This window comes from Crassostrea angulata, chromosome 4, assembly GCF_025612915.1.
Source record: "Crassostrea angulata isolate pt1a10 chromosome 4, ASM2561291v2, whole genome shotgun sequence".
Classification (NCBI taxonomy): Eukaryota; Metazoa; Mollusca; class Bivalvia; order Ostreida; family Ostreidae; genus Magallana; species Magallana angulata.
In genome coordinates this window covers 26,696,424-26,719,273 of record NC_069114.1, presented here as the reverse complement: position 1 = coordinate 26,719,273, position 22,850 = coordinate 26,696,424, and the positions used below count along the sequence as shown (strand labels likewise).

Genomic DNA, 22,850 nt, shown 5'->3' with positions numbered 1-22,850 from the left:
ACTAGATTGCATGACAATGAATTAAAACTGTTTATACATGATTTTGAGTATTCCACTATAATTGACAACACAGGAAGCAGACAATCCTTCAGATCATCTGAAGCCAGAAAAAAGTTCAACCACACATCGTTGTACGAGGGCCAGGGATCCCCCCTCCAACTAAGTCATCTCCATCTTTCCCTGCTCTTTTTTACTGGCCAGTATTTGCCCCTCCAACTAAGTCATCTCCATCTTTCCCTGCTCTTTTTTACTGGCCAGTATTTGACTGAATTTCTTCTTATCAATGTTCATATTGATCAGTTCTATGGATTTGAATAGACTGTCACTGGATATGTCCTCCGGCAGTTTGGTTAGGAACTGTGCCAGGAGAATGAACTCTTGATGGATCAGAATGTCCTCGTAAAGCTTCAATATTCCTGCAAAGTAAACCAAAAAAACCCCAAAAAATAAGCATTATTTATGCCTTTCAAGTACTTCAGAAGCAAATTCAGGTACAATATTCCTCCATAAAGAAAGATAACTCTCCCTTTGATAAATAATTAAAAACTTTTTTTCTTAATAACAATTCTTAAAGAGCAATTTTTATTCACATGATGCCCTACTTGGTAAGTTTAAGTTTTTGGAATATCCGCATCTTGGATTTTTGAAGTTATTCCATGCAAAAAAGGTCACATCAGAAAAATTGTACGTATAAAATTGTACTAAAAGACTCCAGTAATATATTCCTTTAAACCAAGAGGCATACTTTCTCTACATCAAACAGATCCATTTTCCTACATTATACCATTTGATAGTAAATTTATTCTTTACTCTGCAATAGAGGACATTTATTATCTCTATCCATTATTCATTATAACAAGGCCTGCAGATGCCTGGCTCTGTAATTACCTAAAGCTGTTCGGAACAGGAACTCCTCGCCATCTCTACAGAAGATGTCCCAGACCCGACACGCAATATCCAATGGTAGAGATTTACTGTACAAGGAAAAGATCCTGAAAAAGAGCACTCATTATTGAAATAACTGTTTAGCTAGTTACTGTATTCAACCAAGACAAATTGCTGAAGAATCATAAGTTTGTGGGGAAGAATTTCATGAATTATAGAGGTAAAGGTTTATTCCCAGAATGTTATCAGGTTGTTCTTTTATACATGTAATTTTTATATATTTTATTTAAAACTACCAGTGAAAACAGTCTAATAATATTTATTATGCAGGGAATTCACTCATGGTAAATTTTGGTTGTGACAAAACATTCTTTCTTAAGAGTTAAGACATGATGTCCTTTATACACTTGTACATACCAATCTATCAGGTATATGTCTGGAGTGACATTAGTCTTGCTGAAGTGACGGAACAAGGTTGGCATGTTCTCTTTGAAAAATTCTTCATAGGTTTGAAAGTAAAATTTCATCTGAAATGAAAACAAATGGAGATGACATTTTAAGATATCTTCAGTTAATTTTCATGCATTTAAATGTTCAACTATCAATTATCTAGAATGGTACATGTATTAAATCCTCATAAGTTTAAATTTCAATAGCCAATTTACATGTATATCTAGAATGTAAAATTTCTACTTTCAATAATTATTATATAGAATGGTACATGTAATCTTCAAAAATTTAAAATTTCAACTGTTTATTTTCTAAAATAGTATAACCAGTAGATGAAACATGCATTTTGTGGTCTATCAGTATTCAAGAGCCCGATAAAATTGGTCGAAATCCAGTATCTATCTATCCCTAGAATGAAACATATCATCAATTTCTATGTAAGAATTTCAAGAGAAAAACGCACCATGGCTTCATCTATTCTGAAGAATGCCACCTGACAGGGTCTGTTCAGCAAGTTTGCGAAGCAGATGAAGGCGTCAGCCACGTCCATGTTTAACAACAAAACAGCAGCAATGAAAGACATACCCTGCACCTGGAAATAAACCAAAAAAAAACCCCATGAAATTAACCACAATTTATTTATGAAACAATTAAGAAGGAATTTTAAATCTGTAATTTATATACCGGTACCTATGGATAGAAAAAGATAGTTTGAAATTTTTTTTTACTTCTTCAAAAATTGTATACTATTTATTGAAATTCTTCAAAATAAAGTGATATAAGGACAAATACCCAGTATAAATAGACAGAAAAAATCTGTGACTCTTAACTTAACCAAGTCTAATTTGGGTGCCCATGACTTTGCACAGCTATTAAGGTATTATTTGAGGCAAATTCTAAATAAGCTATTATAACATCAGTTTTATTGGTATTGTAAAAACTTGACAGATTTGGCATTTTACTCAGAATTTATAAACGAACTCAATGAAGCATCACTTTACTTTTTCTCTGCAAATAAATTTCGATATATTTGATCATTCGGGGCTAATCCCTGATGAAATTGGGATGATAAATGTCCATTTTTTTTCAAAAATCTCAATATAATAAATATAGGAAAATAAAAAATTCATGCAAAAAAAATCATCACAGTATAGATATGATAAGATTTGGCTGTGTTAAGTCAACTAAACATTGTAATACCAGAACCTCAGACAATGAGCCATGCAGATTACCAATAACGTTATATGTTGAATAGATGATATGGCATGAATAGCTGAATCTATTAAATATCATCAGTCTCTTAGCCATTATCATTATCCAGTTTATAGCATTAATTCATAATACTGCAGGTACTTCATGTCATCTAAAAAAATCAATATTCATTTCCTTTGTTTCTTGAATTCTATATTAATTAAACCAAATTGAAAGTTTATATATAATTTTTTTCTTCAAATTATCTGTTTAGATAGCAATAATAAGGAAAAATTTAATCCAGATTTCCTGTATTGAAAAGTTCCATTTCCTTATTGTTATACAATTCAACTTTCAACAAAAATACTTTTGCTATCAGATTACCTAAGTTTGATGATCAGCATTTGTGCTTATGCAAAAGATACGTAATTGAAATCGATTAATTGTAATGATTACTCATTGTAAATAATCAACAGAAACTTTAAAACAAAGAGATTTTCAATTAGTTGTAATCATTATTTAATTGATCACATGTAAATCTATAAGTTTTCAGAGCAATTATAATAACATAATTTGATTGCTCACATTACAAATTGCTCTTTGTTTTGTGCTCATAAAAGAACTGTCCAAACACAGCTAAAATTGCCTACGTTTTCTGCTCTTAAACAGACACATTCAAACACGGCTAAGCAGGAATAATCAGAAAAGTGATACATGTACTTACATAACCAACATCTGGTCTGTAGCAGGCATAAGCACCCAGTAAACTGTGGAGGAGGTCATGATAAGGTCCTCCCTGAAAAAGATGAAACAGCCACAACATTAGGCCAACGAGTATACAGTGTGTGTTTCTGGCTCCTCGAACCAATCCTTATTCATATATGGTGACCGTAAATTTTTCTATCCGAGAAACCATTATTTTATGTTTTACTTTTGAGTATGCTGGATTGTCAACAAATTACCCATCAGATCTAAGTTTTAAATTTTCAAACATTTATTAAAGAAAGATTATATTATAAGATAATATCTTTACTTAAATTGACTTTTTTCTTTAATCTTTATACAAAAGCTCTCTTTCTAAAGGAGATTAATAAAGTCTTAAAATGGAGATAACCATTCAACCCTCTTACGAACCTTCCTGTTCTCTTGATCAGGCAATAAAATGTCGAAATAAAATATTTTTCGAATCTACGTTACCAACACAATTTTTTGCAGGTGGGAATACAACATAGGAAACAAATTATTTAATTTATTCTTTGGCCTTAAAAAACAGCCACAGGTACCAAATCTCAAACTTATATTGACAGGCTAAATTTACAAAGTATGGATCTTCTTTTGTATCAAGAACATTACCTTTTGAAAAATACACAACTGTGGAAATGTCCGGGAAATGTCTAACTTGATGAGTTCTACACTGGCCTCACGATTGCTGGTAGACACCTCTGGGGAACCTGTTCAAATCAATCAATACAATGTATTGGTATAATTGGTACATGCACACAACAAAATGCAGCAATGCATGCATAGGATGCAATCTACTCATAATTAGATATCCGTAGGGCTATTTTTAAGATCATTCTTCACAAGCACAAGAAAATTATCTTTTGTTACAATTATGCAAACAATCTGAAGGCTATTACCATAAAAATTTTTTTTACTGAATTAATTCAGAAAATGAAAATGGCTCCACACAGGACAAAATGAATTACTGTACTGTATCATTCCTTATCAGGGCATTATAGCTGCACTTTGCGGATATATCTATACAAAAATAATAGAATGATGCAGGTATTAGTCAGTGGTTTTGATATCGCACACTGACGCATCATGCGACTTACAGTCCGAGACGGATGCTGTGTCTGAGTCACACGTCTGCTTGATTCTGTCCTCGGCCCGACAAGCACAAATCTCGTACAGCTCTGCAAACAACAACAAAATACATGTACACATGATGAGTAAACTACCACAAAGCACACTCACAAAACACTGGTACAGTGCTTTTAAAATATCTTGTAAAATAATGTCAAACTACTACATGTATTGGTACGTTTTCTGGTTTTACTGACATTTTTTGGAGTTTGGATAGGTTGGGGAATATGGCATATGACAATAATTATATAGTTATCAGGGCTAGCCTAAAATGAACACTGCAGGATGGGGAAGAATAGTGTTTAATAGAAAGAGGGAAGATAGCATAGGTAAGTTAGTCTTGGCATACAGGTACAGGTAGTTGTAAAGGTGTGTGTTTAAAAGTGAGGGTACAAACCTGGAGTCAGATTGAGATCGTTGCCGATGGCCAACTTCCAGACTTTGCCCCTGACATTGGTGGGGAGTCCCTGCCACCACATGTCCCGCGTCTTCTTCGTCCTTTTCCTACAATTCACACAGGAAGTATAGTTACCCAAGAAACAAATTACAATGTTGAATGGTTCATCGAGGTATGAACTTAAATGGTCATGTCATTAAATACTGTGAAGCCAGACAAGGTTCTAATGCAATGCTTGTGCGATGATCATTTTGACACTATATTCATGAATTTTTGACCTTTTAAAAAGTTCACACAGAAATAGATTTTTTTTGCTCTTTAGTAAGTTGATATGTGTATAAGGAAAGATACTCTAAAATGTAAATATATCTTTGGCAAAACACTGGTGTCGGGTTAAGGAGCTTGCTACATGACACTTGCCAACAAAGGTCATTGATTTCATGGATTAAAAGAGACATAAGACCAATAAACAAAAAATATGTATAATATTTCAGGTCAAGTCTAGATGTACACGGCAAACAGAGACCAGTCTGTGAAACATCATAAGCTTAATTACACAACCTGGCCATAATCTAGCAAATCTGACTTACTGTAAAAACCCTATTCTGATTATTAAATAACCTAAAAATGTGGCCACTTGAGTAGTGTCGGATTTATCCAGAAACCCTTCAAAGCTGTGGTTTTTCAGAACGTAGAGACAACCAATATGAAAATTGACAAGAGAACCTATTTTCAATGTGAACTATTTCATTTCTTTTACTTTTATTAACAACAGATAAAATGACATTCCAAACATTTCTGCAACATTTTTTTCAAACAAGCAACTTTTAATAAATTTCTGCGACATTTTTTTTTAAACAGCAACTTTTCCCGTCATGACAGACATTTCAACTCTAGCTTGCTATGCAAACAGAGATCCCCCTAGTTTGAACATTCTTGTTATCTCTTAAAACTCCTAGTCAATATTTACAGTGGCAATACATATTCTGTCAGAACCCGGAAAAATTACGAGTCGAATGACCACAACAACAACACGAGGGGCCTTGAATACACTTCAAACAATCCTGCTCTCACACAAAAAGCATGACTTTTGTACCAGCATGTCTAGGATACATTGAAAAATAGTAAACTGTCATTCATCACTGGCTCTGTTTACTTAGTGACACTACCAGCATTTGAGGTTTCTGCTGTCATTCCAGTCATCAACACGTTAGTTTACAGCGACATGTAATTAACTTTTATGATGATGAAATGGAAATAAATCCTCAGGCAATGAGCAATACAAACACGTTTAATAATGCATGATCAAACTCATCCCTCCCACATTCCTGAGATTTTGTTTTGTTGAATGAAAGAGAGGGTGGTAGAAATCCAATCTTTGAATATTTTGTCTCAGATTAAAATCCATATCTAAAGAAAGTATTGATACTGTAAAATGGTTAATTACACATGGGGAAATTTACACAGGTACAAAGTTTCGCAGAAAGCATAAAACCGCATAAAATACGCCTGCACGTATGGTAAAAAAAATCCAAACTTAAGTGCGGTAATTCATGCATCTGCGTATTTAATACTTGTTTGACAATAGAAAAGGCATACTTAACCACCAGCGTAAATAACCACTTTTACAGCATTACTGGTATATTGACTTAGTAAATTATAAACATTTTGGATCACTGGTTTTTTTTTGGAGTTTGATGACCAGTTAGAACAGAGTTAAACCTCCTCTAATTAGTCACAGGAAGCTGAAGCCGATAGTAAAAGACCGTTCACCAGATCATGTGTTCAGTGACCATAAGTTTGTTCTACCTAATCCCCTGTAACAGACAGGTACTTAATACAGTAATATACTGGTACTCATATAGCAAGCTGGTCATGCAAATGAGCCTTCTCATAAGTCAAAATCACTTGTAAGTTTTGTAAACATTTGCAATACATGTACCATCAAATGATGCGATTGAGGCAATTGCTGACTTCAGCTGAACTTTCGTTTCGATAACTGATCAAGCTCAAACCTCTTTCGTCCATTGTATACAGAAAGGCACAACTACAGAGAGCATGCTTAAAATTCACTATCCCAAGTCTTAAAACATACTTTAAACATAACAGATATGAAGCAAAAATGCATTTATAAATAATGAATTAAAGTAGTTTGTTCTTTACACTTTGCAGTAAGTGTATTTTACTGCACAGCAATTTAGGTTTATTTGAATGCACAAGCTCCTAAGCCTAATTAATAATTTTACGGAGCTGTGCTGACAGAACCCCAAGGCAACCTAAGCTTATTGAAACACCCGTGTTCTTTTTTTTTTGGGGGGGGGGGGGGGGAATGCAAAGTTCTACTCTTCAATTAATCTTGGAAACTATATCTCCAGTTAGTCAACTGAACCCAAAAGCAAATTGGTTTTGTTTAAATCCCAACAACTGATTGGACCTTGGAGGTTTGAAGGCAAAATGATTTCTTACATTAGCCCCTTAGACTCCTCAGGCCATCTAAATCTTAACATCTTCTTGGTCATTTTTGAATGCCATATCACTTTGAGCCAATAAACCCCTTTTAAAAAAGACTCTGCAGAAACTTCTTGAAGTGGCGTTTAGAAATGTATTTTAATGACTTACGTGAGTTCCCAGTTGGGTAGGATGTCGTTAGCCCAGCGCTTGGACAGCTGCAACATCTGGTCTTCTTGTTTTAGCTGCTGTTGCATGTGTTTCTTCTTCATCTTTAGATCTCTTTGTTCTACAAATATTAATAGGTAATTAGGATTTGTGTTAAATGAAATTGAATGTATTGAAATTCCTCTTTCTCAAACCTTATATTGCAAAATAAGTTTAATAATGATAATTATGCATACACAGATACCATCATCTAGAGGACAACCCCAACCCCCAAATCATTGTGATCTTGACAAAAATTCTGCAAAATCCAAACAGGTTACATTTTTTATATATAGAAATGTTATTTCTTTTAAAACTTTATGCATCAATTTTTTTCAAGATATTCCATTCTATATTTTATACATACAGAATGTTTGTTTTTTTTTGCATGTACAGTAAGTACATTTAGCGATTGATAGCAATGAGATGAAGTGTATAAACATTAGATCAATTAGGGAAGTGAAGTGTGTGTCATATATCACATGTAGTAGGTGCAAAGTCAATGCTTTAAACAACTTGGTACAATAAATGAAGAATTTTTTTTTTCATACTGCTAGGTACAGTACTTGAAAGTATGATTTTTTATGTTGAAATTTCAAAATTAAAGTATTTGAGAAAATAAAAAGATTTAATAAAATAAACATCTTAGTTGCTTCAATCTTGGTTTTAAAAATGGAAATTATGAAAGACTACAAGAACATCGGTGATATCTTTTCCCCTTACCATACACAACCCAATTGAACAAAATGTACCCAACCCCACCCCCACCCCACACTACAACATGCAGCTTTTAGCAGTCTCTGTGCAATGAGAAATCTTCACTAAACCATAAGTCGGCTTTAAGTATCTGCAGATACCCATACTGAACAGCTATGATATAAATCAATATGAACCGTTCATTTCTTATTGACCTCCAAACCACAATACACATACATTTAACAGTGTGAACACCTTCTAGCAAACTGGCCTATATACTACAAAAGTTTGACATGGTGAGGGACTGATAGCCCTATAATTGTTTAAATCTCAAAATCTTAAATAAAATTTAATGTACCTGACACAGTCTTAAATAGACATACAAACTGGCATTGTAAAGATTCATTTCTTAGGCCCTTCATTGGTTTAAATCATTTTTCAAAGTGCATGGCAATACTGAAATAAAACTGAATGGAGCTGCATTGAATTTTTAGAATAGCTGGGTAGCTATTGATTTTTTGGCATACACCTTGGTTCAACAACATACGAAACTGCGTTGTAAATCAAGAAAAGAATGTGACCAGTTTCCAATTCAAGAAAAGAAAATTGCTATTTCAGATCTGTCAAGGTTCTCCGAAATGAGTTATAGCTTACAACAGGTACCCTGTTTATTAACTAAAACCACAGGCACAGAACCAGTACTTATATATAAAAGTAATGAATTTCCTAAAAATGGTCAGAGTTTTTCATTGTTTGAAAGATCATTCATATTTTATTGAATAATGCAGTAACGTTCCATAAACTTCAATACACTGAATCAAGTCTTCTCTACAAATATGGACAGAATTCTGATTTTGACTTAAAAATTAGACATAAAATTTCTAATTCTATCCTTATTTCATCATTAGCTGTGCATGTGGTCTAAAGTCTAATGTTACAAATATAGATTTGTACACTGCTCAATATAGAGAGACAAAATCCTATTTAGAATCATACACCAATGCCATGTCTCAGCTCAGTTACACGATTAATGAAAACCATCAACCCACCTACACTTAGAGCAGCAGGTGTAACAGCTTGCTAAGAACGCAATGTATGACTATTATCATGATCATAGCCAGACATATCTCCCGGCACTCCTTGCAAATCAAAACCTCAAAATACAAGGTTATCAAAACCTTTGATATTACATATTTGGCATACATATACATGTATTTATATATAGCATAGCAAACAGGATGACAATTACAACATTGTCAATATTACGCAGTGATGCTGGTATGTATTAATATGGGCTGAAATTCAAAATTCGTTTTCTATGTTGACGTAACACATCCTCAAATTACAACTGGCGGCATTGATTCCCTCGGCAAGTGAATTAAAACAAATACAATCTCTAAGAGACACCTGTATCAAATAACAAATAGGCTATTTATTCTGGCAATCTTTACATTCTACTTTTTTCCTCTTTGCATTGCAACCACTTAGGCATTAATTACTCATTTTGAGTGGTGCTTTACAGGTATCTTAAAATTTCATACCACATTGAGGTAAATTAAACAACCTCATTTTCATTTTTGAATACACATTGACAATAAAAAATGAAACAGAAAATCGATGAAAGGTATTATTCACGTCATGGAATTCATAGCCATTGAATTCATTCTTTAATTTCAGTTCTAATTGACCTCAATTCCGGACAAAGGCATTGAATATATATGTATACACATGTATAAATGTTTACATACACAGTCCGTGTGCACCAATTCAATACACTCACAGGAACTATTTGAGCTGATGACTTTTCAGATAGCATTACAACTGTCTTCCTGTTATTTACATACCTATATGTAAAACAGCCCCCCCCCCCCTACACACTTTAAATAGAAGACTTCCTGCTAGACATTATCTTAGTATATCCACATCATTTCAACTCAAGAGTCCTTGATTGTGTACCCACAAATTGTGTCATTACCCTTGTAACTAACCACGATGTCGTGTCACTATCAATGTAAGACCGGCTAACTGCGAGTCAGGATTTCATGCTTCATTGCAGCTTAATTTTTAAAAGCGATACAAAAGTGTTGCATGTCAAAGTCCAAGTAGACCTCCAAGAACTTGTTAACATCTCTTCCCCCCCCCCCCCCCCCCCCCCCCCCCCGAATTTATAACCATGTTTTACATTTCACCTGTGTCTGTTGTGGATGAACCCTTTGACCCCCATCTTCCTCTCCCACACAATTACTTGTGATTACCATGAATTTATTTTGTTGTTTGTTTAAAATAATAAAGGCAGTGTAAAATTCTACAATATATCTTAAAATCTTAGCCATTGTTTGAGATCATAGCCCCCCCCCCCCCCTTTTTTTGGTGGTGACTGGTGTCACCAATTTTTTCACAGATTTTTTAACAAATGTTTGTAAAACTAAGTATCATGTTGATGATACTCCAATAAAGAGCTTTGATGATACTCCAATAAAGAGCTAAAAAAGAGCCATTGATTTCTATAAGTACCTTTCTTTTTGGCAGCCTCTATCATAGCCTCGTACTGTAGTCTGTGTCTCTCTGCTTCCTCTGGATCTTTTGTAGGCAAATTTCTGGGTAGTGAAAATGAGCATAATTTAGTCTTTTATTCATATGGAAGTAAGTTTCTATAAATCATCATATAGCAAAGTAAAGAGTATGTATTCTAACATGTGATGTATTTTTCATTGATATATATTCCCATATCTTACTTCTATGAAGTTTTGATTATGAGGAGCGAATCAAAATGGAACTCCACACAAAAATTGGTGTTTGATGATCAAACTGATTAACCAAATAGTTTTTTTTATAAGCATTACAAAAAGTAGCCAGGAAAAAAGCTTCCCCAAAATACTTGAAAGAAAAAGAATTGAAGCTTAATGAAAGCTTTTCTTCGATGTGTACTCAGTCACACCAGCTCTAGCAGATTTCACGTCGTACTTAAATGCACTCCTAACTCAAGATCAATATTTCCATTTCTATATAGAATTTGAAATTCAGCAATACTTACTGTGGTCGATTTTCAAGGATGAGCGCTGTGGTGGACATGACTTCTATATCGGATTTTTTGGGTCGGTTGTTGTTCTGGAGGGCGTTTCGTTGTTGGTATTCATGTGAGATCTGTTGAGGGGGTTTGGCCACACCCTGTTTGGGAGGGACACGTCCAAAGAGCTTCCATCCCTGGTCCTCCTCCTCTTCCTTAGATTTGCGGGAAAACAAGCCCCTGTGTGCATCAAAATTTTCAATATAGTCATTCATCACTCAGTCACATTGATTCGTCACCTTACACTGTTACAGGTTGTTATTACAATGAACACTGTCTAGGTTGGCTTAGGTGAAGTATATATTATATCCTTTATATTTAATATTTCCTGCTCATTCTTGCTTTTACAGAAGTAACAAAAATTTTTAAGTGTTTTTATCACACTACATTTACACAGGTGAATTTCGCACAACTCAGGTATTAAAGAATAATCTATAATATTGTTACCTTGACAAAAAACCTGAGATGCCCCTTCTCTTCGGCTTGGCTCCCTGATCCTCAATTCCACTATCTGCCGAGTTGTTTTTGCTTCGCTCAAATGAGTTTCTCGTGTGGAGATTCACTTCAATAAAATTTCCATCACCAGTGTCTAAACACATTCCTGTCCCATCACTAGCATCATCTCCCATGGAAATTGCAGACACAGAAAAATCTGTGCAGGTGCTCATACTCGACAGACTGGAAGCATCATTGAAAGTCCTCAACAAGGAGTCTCCGGTCTGGACTCGGTGCAAAGATCCATCCAAGTCAAAACTATTGCAGGTGAGCTGGTCTGGATCTTTGAGTCTGAGCAGGGAGTCCGTTTCTCCAATACTGGATGTGTCGTGTAAATTCACCAGTTTCCATTTGTCACATATACTGACAGTATCTTCATCACTTCCCTCATTTTGACTCGACTCTGAAACTAAGTTATTTACATCACAACTTGACACACTCTTGGAGTCACTGCTTTCTTTGGATGTTTCGGTGACCAATTGGCGGGTGTTGGGCAAGTAAACAAGGGGGGTGGGAATATTCTCAAGCACAGAGGAGAGGCGGTTATCATCTTCTCCAACACTTATGGGTAAATCTTGAGTGAGTGAAAGTGGAGATATCAAAAGACCAGCTTTTAATTCTTTAGAATTCACTCTTTTTATCCCAGATTGCTCCAATGCACCTAGTGATGAGGATGTTCCATTGTGTTTGAGATTCTCTTCCCTAATATCACAGTGTTTCTCAGAGGTGGATACTCCATTTTCACTGTTTGACTTTTTCAGTTGCGAACATTCATTATTAACCTCCCCAGACTGTGAACACATTTCCCGATCAAGGTATTTCGATGAACACAGGTCGCGTTCAGAAATGCTCTCAGGGGATGATGGAATGTCACTAGAAAAGCATGGTTTTTGAGAATCTTCATCAAAATTGCACTTTCTGACTCTTGACTTTAAAAGTGAAATATCAGTCTCGTGGTTCCCCTCCAGTAGATTCCCACTCGTAGTGATAAAGGAGGTAGGCGGTAAACTGTCACACATATCTAATCTCATTGTGGATCATTACTTTAATTTGAATTAACGTCCTTTTCACACTTTCGGACGACTGGTGTTTGTATTTTTCACCTTTGGTCACAAAGCCCGCAGCCATTTGACATCTAAAAATGTCAAAAAATAAATGACGCCAAGCCTCAGATTTCGGTTTCAAGTTATAAATTTCACACAGTAACCCAATTTCTTACATTTATATTATCTTCTACGCAACAGGTAGTAAATTCCACACTCACCTTAGTATCTAAAAATACTCATGTTTGTTTATATTTCTTTATCGACGTCTCTCCCTTCCGCCATCTTAAAATTGTATGCTAATGAGGGGGCGTATCATTGTTGAATAACGAGTGCGACCTAAATTATAATTCATCAATGATGTTCTAAATAAAGGTTGAATCTTAATCATTATGACAGAAATAACACCGTGTAGGCATTGAAATACGTTAAAAAGTGGAAATACAACCAAAAATTCAGAAATATTACTCGAAGAATTGCCAATTATCTGTTTCTCGAACCCGATGGAAATAAAATACCCTTAGGCCAACAATGGACAAATACCATGAATACCACAACTATTTTTCTTCTTATTCTACTATATTATAAATCGACCAGTTTAAAATACTTATTATTTGGCTAACTGATAGTACTGTATAGGAGGAATGAGCTGAAGGTAGCTCAATACATCAAGGCTATACTTCATATTTATGATATGGCACAATATTGTCATAAGCTGGTGAATTAATTGTTCTGTGAAATTATTTCTATGGATTAATTCGATTGAATAACATCATTGCTCAATGATAAAAGTATCGGGCTTGGGAACCACAGATACCGAGTTCAAATCCACCTGAGGTCCTAGCCCCCTTCCCCTTAGAAACTAAATCATGGTATAGAGAGCCACCTTAAGAATATACATGGCAGGAAAGAGAATTGAACCCAGGACCCCTACAACTCTAGTCAGGAGCTCTAACACTGAGCTACCCAGGCCGATGTTACGGTCAATATAGCCAAAATTATTATAGAGTGATAAACAACATTTCCAAAGTACCTTCATTGGGATAAGTTAAAATCCCTTCTCACAAAACCCATTTTAGCTATGGGATACTAATAGCAGTCAAATGTTTATTCACACCTTTTTCTTCATGCTTTAAAAACATTCCTCATTTTTTGTTTTTTTTTAAACATAAATGCTCCATAAATTAGCACTCATCATTTTAGTTTGCCTTTACCCTTGATGGTCAATGCACTTAATTTATAGTTTTATTCACTAGAATAAAGATTATCTTATTTTTTTTTTTTTTTACATCAAAATATTTTTTTTGATTACATATTCAAATTATCTCCTTGAATGTCTTGTATATATTTCTCTATTCTTTGCCCTCTGTTGATTTGAGATAAGTACCATTCATTTGCATTTACTTTTTGATCATATTCTGAATAAAATACAAAGAAATTCTAATTTGATTTAATTTTTATACAAAATATCAACAAGAAATCAATCATAACAATGATATTTCATACACTGTAACATTAAAACAGCTCTGTCAATCATCATCCAACACAAACATTTCCGTTCTTTCAGGGTTCTGGCTGGTGGCAGATTTTGAATTTTGAGACCTCCCCCTTAACCTAGTTTTGCGCGGAGGCTCGAATTCTTCCTGTGTATTCTGTAAACCTTTATCAGCCATGTGCTGGGCCTGGGTGGCTTCCTCCAAACAATGAGGGTGGGCAAACTGTTCATATCCACGAGGCAACGGCTTCTCACATAATATACAAAGCTTTACAGACCTGAAGACAAAAGAGAAAATATACAGCTAGATCAAAGACTCCAAAATCATGACTCTTGGCTCTTTTTAGTAATATTTTTCAACAAGTGAAAAGCTGTGTACCCCATATGCAATATTTTGCCAAAAAATGACTAAGTTCAAAAGCTGGCCTTTTTTTCATAAATTATCGGAAATCAAAATCCTGGCAATATGCACACCTCTGATATATGTACAATTGATCTGCAAAAGAACAACTTCCTATCTTGAAAACTGTAGGAGGAGTTATCCGTACAATGAGGGAACCCTATATGCAATATTTTGCCAAAAAATGACTAAGTTCAAAAGCTGGTATTTTTTTCATAAATTATCGGAAATCAAAATCCTAGCAATATGCCCACCTCTGATATATGTACAATTGATATGCAAAAGAACAACTTCCTATCTTGAAAACTGTAGGAGGAGTTATCCGTACAATGAGGGTACCCTTTTGGCAGCCGCCCGCCCGCCATTTTCACCATTTTAATAACCGGATTTTTCCTTCCGAAAACCCAGTTAAAAATGCAAATTCTTTCAAAATAAAAAGTTAACAGCATCAAAGCTACATTTACATTTTAGAGTATCTAGTATGCATTCATAGCCTTAAACATTTAAGGACATTAAGATCTTCATCTTGTAAATCTAGTATGATAGTAATAAACTAGACACGATCTCGTTGCGAGCAACGAGGAGGTCTTCCGTCCGATTTTTAGAATATGCAATGACCTTACTCTTGACCTTCATCAACGAAACGTAATCGGAAAAGGAGGCGGGATCTATGAGTAATGGGTGAAAGACTATCTATCCCTTTGGTGTCCCTTATTTGAGGGATCAGCTCCTTTTCATTCATTTTAGTCAAAAGGTATTTTTGTGTACCACTAATAAGTATTTAGAAATTGGTTACCGTTTTTGAGATATCTGGGAAAAATCGTTTTGATATCCGGTCCTAAAACTCCTTTTAGGGTCCAGATAAAAACAATACATATGGTTGTACTTTGTTAAGCTCAATATTTTGAGCATCTTCTGTTAAATATTGCTTTCCAAAGTTTTCCTCTATTTTGAGATATTAAACATCAACCCTTTAGACCTCTGGTCCCTTAAATTCACTAATTACGTAACATAAGTGTAAATGATTGCCATGTACAGGTACATAACATTAGAATAAACATAATTACTTCTATAACGTATCACCAAATATTTAACAGTAAAAAGTTATCATTAATAGACTTCAGAGCTCCCTCAGCCCCTTATTAGAAGGGCCAGCACCTTTTTCATGATTTCAAATGAAAGCTATTGTCAATTCTAACACTTTTTGTTCAACAAGTAATTACAAATTTTGTACCGTTCTCGAGATATCTTGAGAGGGTCGTGTTAGGGGCCAACCCTGTATCTCCTTTTAGGGACCGCATAACAAAGAAATCATAGTTGATTATTGTTAAGCTCTATATTTTGAGCATCTTTTGTTAAATATTGCTTATCCAAATGTTTCTTCATTTTGAGATATTATGCATTAAAGTTTTGGACTTCTGGCCCCTTAAAAATTACTAATTACGTAACATAGGAGTAAATGATTGCCATGTATAGGTAAATAACCTTAGAATGAACATAATTGCTTCTATAACGCATCACCAAATATTTCACGGTAAAATGTTATCATTAAGAGACTTCAGAGCTCCCTCAGCCCCTAATTTGAAGGGCCAGCCCCTTTTTCTTGATTTCAAATGAAAGCTTTTGTCAATTCTAACACATTTTGTTCAAGAAGTGTTTACAAATTATGTACCGTTCTCGAGATATCTTGAGAGGGTCGTTTTAGGGGCCGACCCTGTAACTCCTTTTAGGGACCGCATAACAAGGAAATTATGGTTTCAGGTTGTTAAGCTCTATATTTTGAGCATCTTTTGTTAAATATTGCTTATCCAAATGTTTCTTCATTTTGAGATATTATGCATTAAAGTTTTGGACTTCTGGCCCCTTAAAATCCCTAATTACGTAACATAGAAGTAAATGATTGCCATGTATAGGTAAATAACCTAAGAATAAACATAATTGCTTCTATAACGCATCACAAAACATTTCACGGTAAAAAGTAATTATTAAAATACTTTAGAGCCCCCTCAGCCCCTTATTTGAAGGGCCAGCCCCTTTTTCATGATCTCAAATGAAAGCTCTTGATTTAATTAAGTTTTTTTGTTCTACATGTTTTAACAAAATGTTTTCATGAAAAGAGATATTCAAAGAAAACCAAGAAAAATCACGACGCTTTTTTTATCCTAATTTTCAAGCTCGGGTGAGCTTCGGTGCTCTTTGAGATAAAGATGATTAATGACCATTAGACACTATTTCAGTCTTTTGTCTATCAGCCCTGAAAAGTTCAACATCATATCTTAAATGGTAAAAGAGGAGTTCTCGTGACAAAATACCCCTATAAAAACCGATAAATCCATGATATCTTAAGACAGGAAGTGACGTCATAAACAAAAAAAATTTCCAACAAGGTTCAGATCAATACCTATCAGAACTGAAAATTTGACGTAAATCAGTTGAGCCGTTTCCGAGATATCGCGTGCACAAAATCGGTAAGAAAAAAAAAATAATAATAACTAGACACGATCTCGTTGCGAGCAACGAGGAGGTCTTCCGTTCGATTTTTAGAATGAAATATGACATCATCGACTTTGATTTTCGACAACAAAACATGTTATGGAAAAAGGAGTGAAGTACAACTGCTTTATTGTATCGCTTTTCATAAGTTCTCTTGCTTTTTTAGATACTTGCATTTCTTTCAATTATGATAGAAAAGATCAAAAATAGTTTACCTCTGGTCCTTAGAAACCCTAATTGTGTAACGCAAGAGAAAATCATTATATTGTTAGGATATAAAAACGTATTATACCTAATCTAGCTTTAATAACCTTTCGCAAAATGGGTCTCATTAAAGGGCTATAGATAAAAGATTTAGGAACTCTTTGATCCCCTAATTTAAGGGGCCAGTCCCTTTTTCTTGGATTCAAATGAAATGACATTTAATTCTGAACACATTTTGTCAACAAGTGTTAAGAAATTCGTTACTGTTCTAGAGATATATTAGTAAGAAGGTTTTAGGGGCCGATCCCTTATCTATTTATAGGGGCCGTTTGACAAAATTTTGAAAGTTGTATATTGTTTAGAACATCATTTTGAACAACAAAATGGATGATCAAAATTTTAGACTTTTGGCCCCTAAAAACCCCTAATTACAAAACACGTGACAAAGCCATTACATTCTTTTGATACATAACTGCAGGATAAACACATTTGCTTTTATAACATTTCACAAAATATCCCTCAATAAAGGATTATAGATAAAAGACTTTAGAGCCCTTTGGTCCCCTAATTTTAGGGACCAGCCCCTTTTTCTTGATATTAAATGTAAGGTTATTTAATTCTAAACAAATTTTGTTCAACAAGTGTTTAGAAATTCGTTTCCGTTCTGGAGATATATGAGAAAGAAGGTCTTAGGGGCCGATCCCTTATCTCCTTATAGGGGCCGTTTATCGAAATTATGAAGGTTGCATTTGTTAGGAACATCATTTTGAACAGCTGTTCTTCTGTACTGCATTACAAAATATTTTTTTTTCTGAGATATGGGTGATCAAAATGTTGGACTTTTGGCCCCTAAAAACCCTTCATTCCGTAAAAAATCATTACATTGCTTGAATACATAACTATAAGATAAACACATTTGCTTCTATAACATTTCACAAAATATCTCTCAGTAAAGAGCTACTGATGAAAGACTTTAGAGCCCTTCAGTCCCCTAATTTGAGGGGCCAGCCCCTTGTTCTTGATATCAAATAAAAGGCCATCTAATTCTACACAAATTTTGTTCAACAAGTGTTTAGAAATTCGTTACCGTTTTGGAGATATATGAGACAGAATGTTTTAGGGGCCGGTCCCTTATTTCCTTTTAGGGGCCATTTAACGAATTTTTGACGGTTACATATTGTTAAGAACATTGATTTGAACAACTTTTCTTCTGTACTGCATTACAAAAAAATTTTCCTTTTTGAGATATGGGTGATCGAGATTTTGGACTTTTGGCCCCTAAAAACCCTTTATTACGTAATACATGACAAAATCAATACATTGCTTGCATACATAACTGTGAGATAAACATATTTGCTTCTATAACATTTCACAAAATATCTCTCAGTAAAAAAGGGCTAAAGATTAAAGACTTTAGAGCCCTTTAGACCCCTTATTTGAGGGACCAGCCCCGTTTTCTTGATATCCAAAAAAGGTCACTGTTATTTAATTCTAAACAAATTTTGTTCAACAAGTGTTAAGAAATTCGTTACCGTTTTGGAGATATATAAGAAAGAAGATTTTAGGGGCCGATCCCATATCTCCTTAAAGGGGCCGTTTGACAAAATTTTGAAGATTGCATTTTGTTAAGAAAATTAATTTGAACAAATTTCCTTCTGTACTGTATTACAAGATATTTTTCCTTTCTGAGATATGGATGATCTAAATTTTGGACTTTTGGCCCCTAAAAACCCTTAATTACATAACACATGATAAAATCATTACATTGCTTAAATACATAACTGTAGGATAAACACATTTGCTTCTATAACATTTCACAAAATATCTGTCAGAAAGGGGCTACAAATTAAAGACTTTAGAGCTTTTTGGTCCCCTAATTTTAGGGGCCAGCCCCTTTTTCTTGATATCAAATGAAAGGTTATTTAATTCTAAACAAATTTTGTTCAACAAGTGTTTAGAAATTCGTTACCGTTTTGGAGATATATGAGGAAGAATGTTTTAGGGGCCGATCCCTTATCTCCTTTTAGGGGCCGTTTAACAAAATTTTGAATGTTGCATTTTGTTAAGAACATTAATTTGAACAATTTTTCTTCTGTATTGCATTACAAAATAATTTTCCTTTCTGTGATATGGGTGATCAAAATTTTGGACTTTTGGCCCCTAAAAACCCTTAATTACGTAATTCATGACAAAATCATTACATTGCTTGAATACATAACTGTGAGATAAACATATTTGCTTCTATAACATTTCACAAAATATCTCTCAGTTAAGGGCTACAGATTAAAGACTTTAGAGCCCTTTGGACCCCTAATTTGAGGGGTTAGCCCCTTTTTCTTGATTTTAAAGAAAAGGTCTTGTAAATAGAAACTTTTTTTACATTACATGTCTTAACAGAATATTTTTCAGAAAAGAGATAATCAAAGAAAACCACAAAAAATTACGACGTTTTTTTCATCTCAATTTTCGGGTCCAGGCGAGCTTCGGCGCCTTTTAAGCCAGGTCAAAATGAAAATAAAATTACAAATCTACAATCTTTTGTCTACTATCCCTGAAAGTTTGAACTCGATATCTTTTATCGTTCATGAGAAGTTCCACGGACAAGCAACCCCCCTAAAAATCGCTAAAACGTCAATTTCTGAAAAACGGAAGTGACGTCATCAATATAATATAAAACCTATCAGGTTTAGATCATTATCTAACAGATCTGAAAGTTTCATGAAAATCGGCCGAGCCGTTTTTGAGAAATCGCGTGCACAAAAATTGTAAGAAAAAAAAGAAAAATAATAATAATAGGGAAAAAGAAATCGTTCGAAAACAATAAGGTCTTCCGTTGGAAAACGGAAGACCTTAATAATAGGGAAAAAGAAACCTAAGAAAAACAATAAGGTCTTCCGTTTCTAACGGAAGACCTTAATAACAGTTTATACCTTTTCACAGGCTTCACAGGTGATGGTGATGAAGGTTCTGAAAGACAATAAAATAAACCGAGTTTAAGAAATGCAGGAGAAAGACAAACTAAATCAATCAACATTACCAGTAAATCTTTATATATAAAGTATGTACATGTACATTATGTTGCATAAGAAAAAACATGTTTTTAAGGTACCGGTACCTTGGATATTTTCCTCCTCTGGAGTCTCATTTCCTCCATCAGCATCTACAAAATTTATCAGGTCATTTACATGCATGTACTTTATACTCATCAGTGTAAAAATGGGATTAAAGTCAATGATTTTTATAAGCAATAAATGCCAATAATGCAGAGGTTTTAGCATGATTGTTTTTAATTAATCAATACATGAATTTATTTTTATTGTGAATATACATGTATTCATTTAATTGTAGATGTCCTTTCTTAAATATAGAATGATCATCTCTTGCTAAAAATTACATGTATATGCTGAAATTATACACAATTACGGTCAAGTTTCCACTTTTATTGAAATATATTACCGTAATACAAATTTTAAATTGAGTAAAATTCATAAGAAATTGAAATTATGCATGAGTAAGGCTAGTGAATCTTAATATGTCCCTAACCCTCAATTTCTCCCTGGCACTCTGCTGCATGCGTTTCTATATGTTCAGCATCAAACGTTTGGTAACACATCGGGCAAGGTACCTTTTCAGACACCTGAGAATTATTAAAAAAGATTGTTTTGAAGCCAGTAATTGACAATCAAACACAAGAATGTTTCTATGGTTATATGTCAAATTGGATGTTGGTATATCTATGCGAAAAAATCTCCACATTTAAAACATGAAAAAAAGTGCAATGAGTACCTGTGCTGTAGGTGGGCTGGTATTATCTGCAGCTGCTTTCTTTCTTTTGGAGTATGTCTTTACAGTCTGCTTTTCCTTTTTCCAATTCCTGGCTGAAAGCCAATCATCATCCAACTCGGTTTTGACGTCTTTTTGGTCCTCGAAATCAGTGGACATGAAATCTATGGCACCGTCCTTTGGAACTATATTCTGGATTTTCCTTGCTTTGCCCAGACCATATCTTCTCTTAATGTTGAGTTTGACCTCTCCTTCTTGGTTACTTATGCTTGTTGTTTGTTGGTTTGGACTGTTTTCTTTCAATTTGCACTTTGTATTGAAGTTTACTTCCTTATCAGAGTCGTCTATTACGACCTCATCAACAGAATTGATCTTACCAGAAGCAAAATCAATAGAATTTTCCAACTCTTCAATACACTTTGAACCATCAACTGATTTCTTTTCTTCTTTAGTTTTACCCTCTTCCACTTCCATATCAAAATAATTCTCGGTCATTTGCGTATTTGGAATTTCTTCATTGCCCTCAAATTCTTTAGAATGCTTTTCTTCCATTGCACACATTTGTGTAGCATACACATCTCCATGCGGATTGAACAATATATCCTCATTTCCTGCAGGTTTTGACCTCATCATCTTCAACACTTTGTCTTTTTTAGCTAATTCTTGGATAAAGTCCTCCTCCATTCTTGATGTTGAATCTGAACTGGCAGTGCTGATGTTACTGGGATGTCTTCTGAATTTGGTCTTTGAAGAAGGTATTTTAATTGGGTTTCTTTCAAACAGATCAGTTTCAATGATGTCTTTTTTATTGGCCTTATTTCTAAGTGCTTTCATGTTGAACTCTAACTGTTTTTCTTTTTTTCCATGGTGTTTAGGGGCAGGTTTCTTCTCAAGTTTCAGGAAAGTGTCTTCATCCATTAATATATCAGGAGAATATCTGTTTAGAATGAATTGTTCTTCAGGTGTTTCCCTATGCTCAACCGCTGGATGATTTTCTTTATCTTGCCCCACAAAGTATTCCGCCAACTCCACATCCACATCTTCCACCTGGCTACTTTTATCTGACACCTCCACCATCTCATCGTCATCATCCTCCTTTTCATTATTAATCAACGTTTCCCTCTCAGCTTCCTGCACTTTATTATTAACCTTTCTCCTTGATTTCGTCAGTCTAAGAGGTCTTTGTACTGTTACTTTCTTTTCTGGTTCTGGTTTCATCTCTCTGGCTCCATCATCCATGAAATCCACATTATTTTCATGGACGGAAGAATGCTGACTGTGTCTATCATCCTCCGCATGAAGATCTTCATCATCGACAGAACTGGCTACGGCCTTATCTCTGTCTCCTCGTCGCTTCACGTCGATCGTATTGTCCATGTGCCGCCCTGGCTTGACTGGTTCTCCCGTCTTCACAAACCTCCTAGACTTGGACTGCAGTAGATAGAGCTTTCTGTAGTAAATCTCAAAGGCTTGCAGGATCACTTTGGTGTAGCCTTCTACCTGTGCAATGTCTGGTGCAAATAGACGGGTCTGGGTTTTACGTCTGCCATTCTGTAAAACATAGAAAGTGTATCACACATTCTCAATAATGAAAATATTCTCAATAACATTACATATTTCAACTTCTTGTAAAACATACACCACTAATCAAACTACATATTTTACAGCATCGTCCTAAAATTGATTATATTGGGTCAATGGAAGATGACTAATTGATGTTAAAAGAC

The 22,850-nt window shown here is 34.6% G+C and overlaps 2 protein-coding genes across 2 annotated transcripts in view; both read right to left on the bottom strand.

Moving 5' to 3' along the window:
• Positions 1 to 216: 216 nt before the first annotated feature.
• On the bottom strand, positions 217 to 12,508 carry LOC128182193 (TBC1 domain family member 12-like). The gene is made up of 12 exons (XM_052850797.1): positions 11,658 to 12,508; positions 11,178 to 11,390; positions 10,658 to 10,740; positions 7,412 to 7,529; positions 4,793 to 4,899; positions 4,365 to 4,445; positions 3,880 to 3,977; positions 3,251 to 3,322; positions 1,799 to 1,927; positions 1,303 to 1,412; positions 889 to 992; positions 217 to 416 (listed from the first exon to the last, which is right to left on the bottom strand). The coding sequence occupies exons 1-12, from the start codon at positions 12,506 to 12,508 to the stop codon at positions 217 to 219; spliced, it is 2,166 nt and encodes a 721-aa protein (XP_052706757.1).
• A 1-nt stretch (position 12,509) lies between these two features.
• The window catches only part of LOC128182192 (DNA-directed RNA polymerase II subunit RPB1-like), a 36,975-nt gene continuing 26,634 nt past the window's right edge, over positions 12,510 to 22,850 (bottom strand). Inside the window, exons 44-50 of the mRNA XM_052850796.1 lie at positions 21,127 to 22,674; positions 20,884 to 20,977; positions 20,456 to 20,500; positions 20,271 to 20,307; positions 14,300 to 14,521; positions 12,777 to 12,840; positions 12,510 to 12,713 (exon numbers count right to left, since the gene is read on the bottom strand). Of these exons, the coding sequence (XP_052706756.1) occupies positions 12,651 to 12,713; positions 12,777 to 12,840; positions 14,300 to 14,521; positions 20,271 to 20,307; positions 20,456 to 20,500; positions 20,884 to 20,977; positions 21,127 to 22,674 (2,073 nt within the window). The 3' untranslated portion in view covers positions 12,510 to 12,650. The remainder of the gene's footprint in view (positions 12,714 to 12,776; positions 12,841 to 14,299; positions 14,522 to 20,270; positions 20,308 to 20,455; positions 20,501 to 20,883; positions 20,978 to 21,126; positions 22,675 to 22,850) is intronic.

What these genes read in the sequence shown, in the direction of transcription:
- LOC128182193 (XM_052850797.1), bottom strand. Translation starts at nt 12,508, where the DNA reads ATGTGTTCACAGTCTGGGGAGGTTAATAATGAATGTTCGCAACTGAAA. An exon ending in TCAGAATAGATGAAGCCATG is followed by an intron (nt 1,413 to 1,798) that starts GTGCGTTTTTCT and finishes TTTTCATTTCAG; the next exon opens with ATGAAATTTTACTTTCAAAC. An exon ending in CCTGTTCCGAACAGCTTTAG is followed by an intron (nt 417 to 888) that starts GTAATTACAGAG and finishes TTTACTTTGCAG; the next exon opens with GAATATTGAAGCTTTACGAG.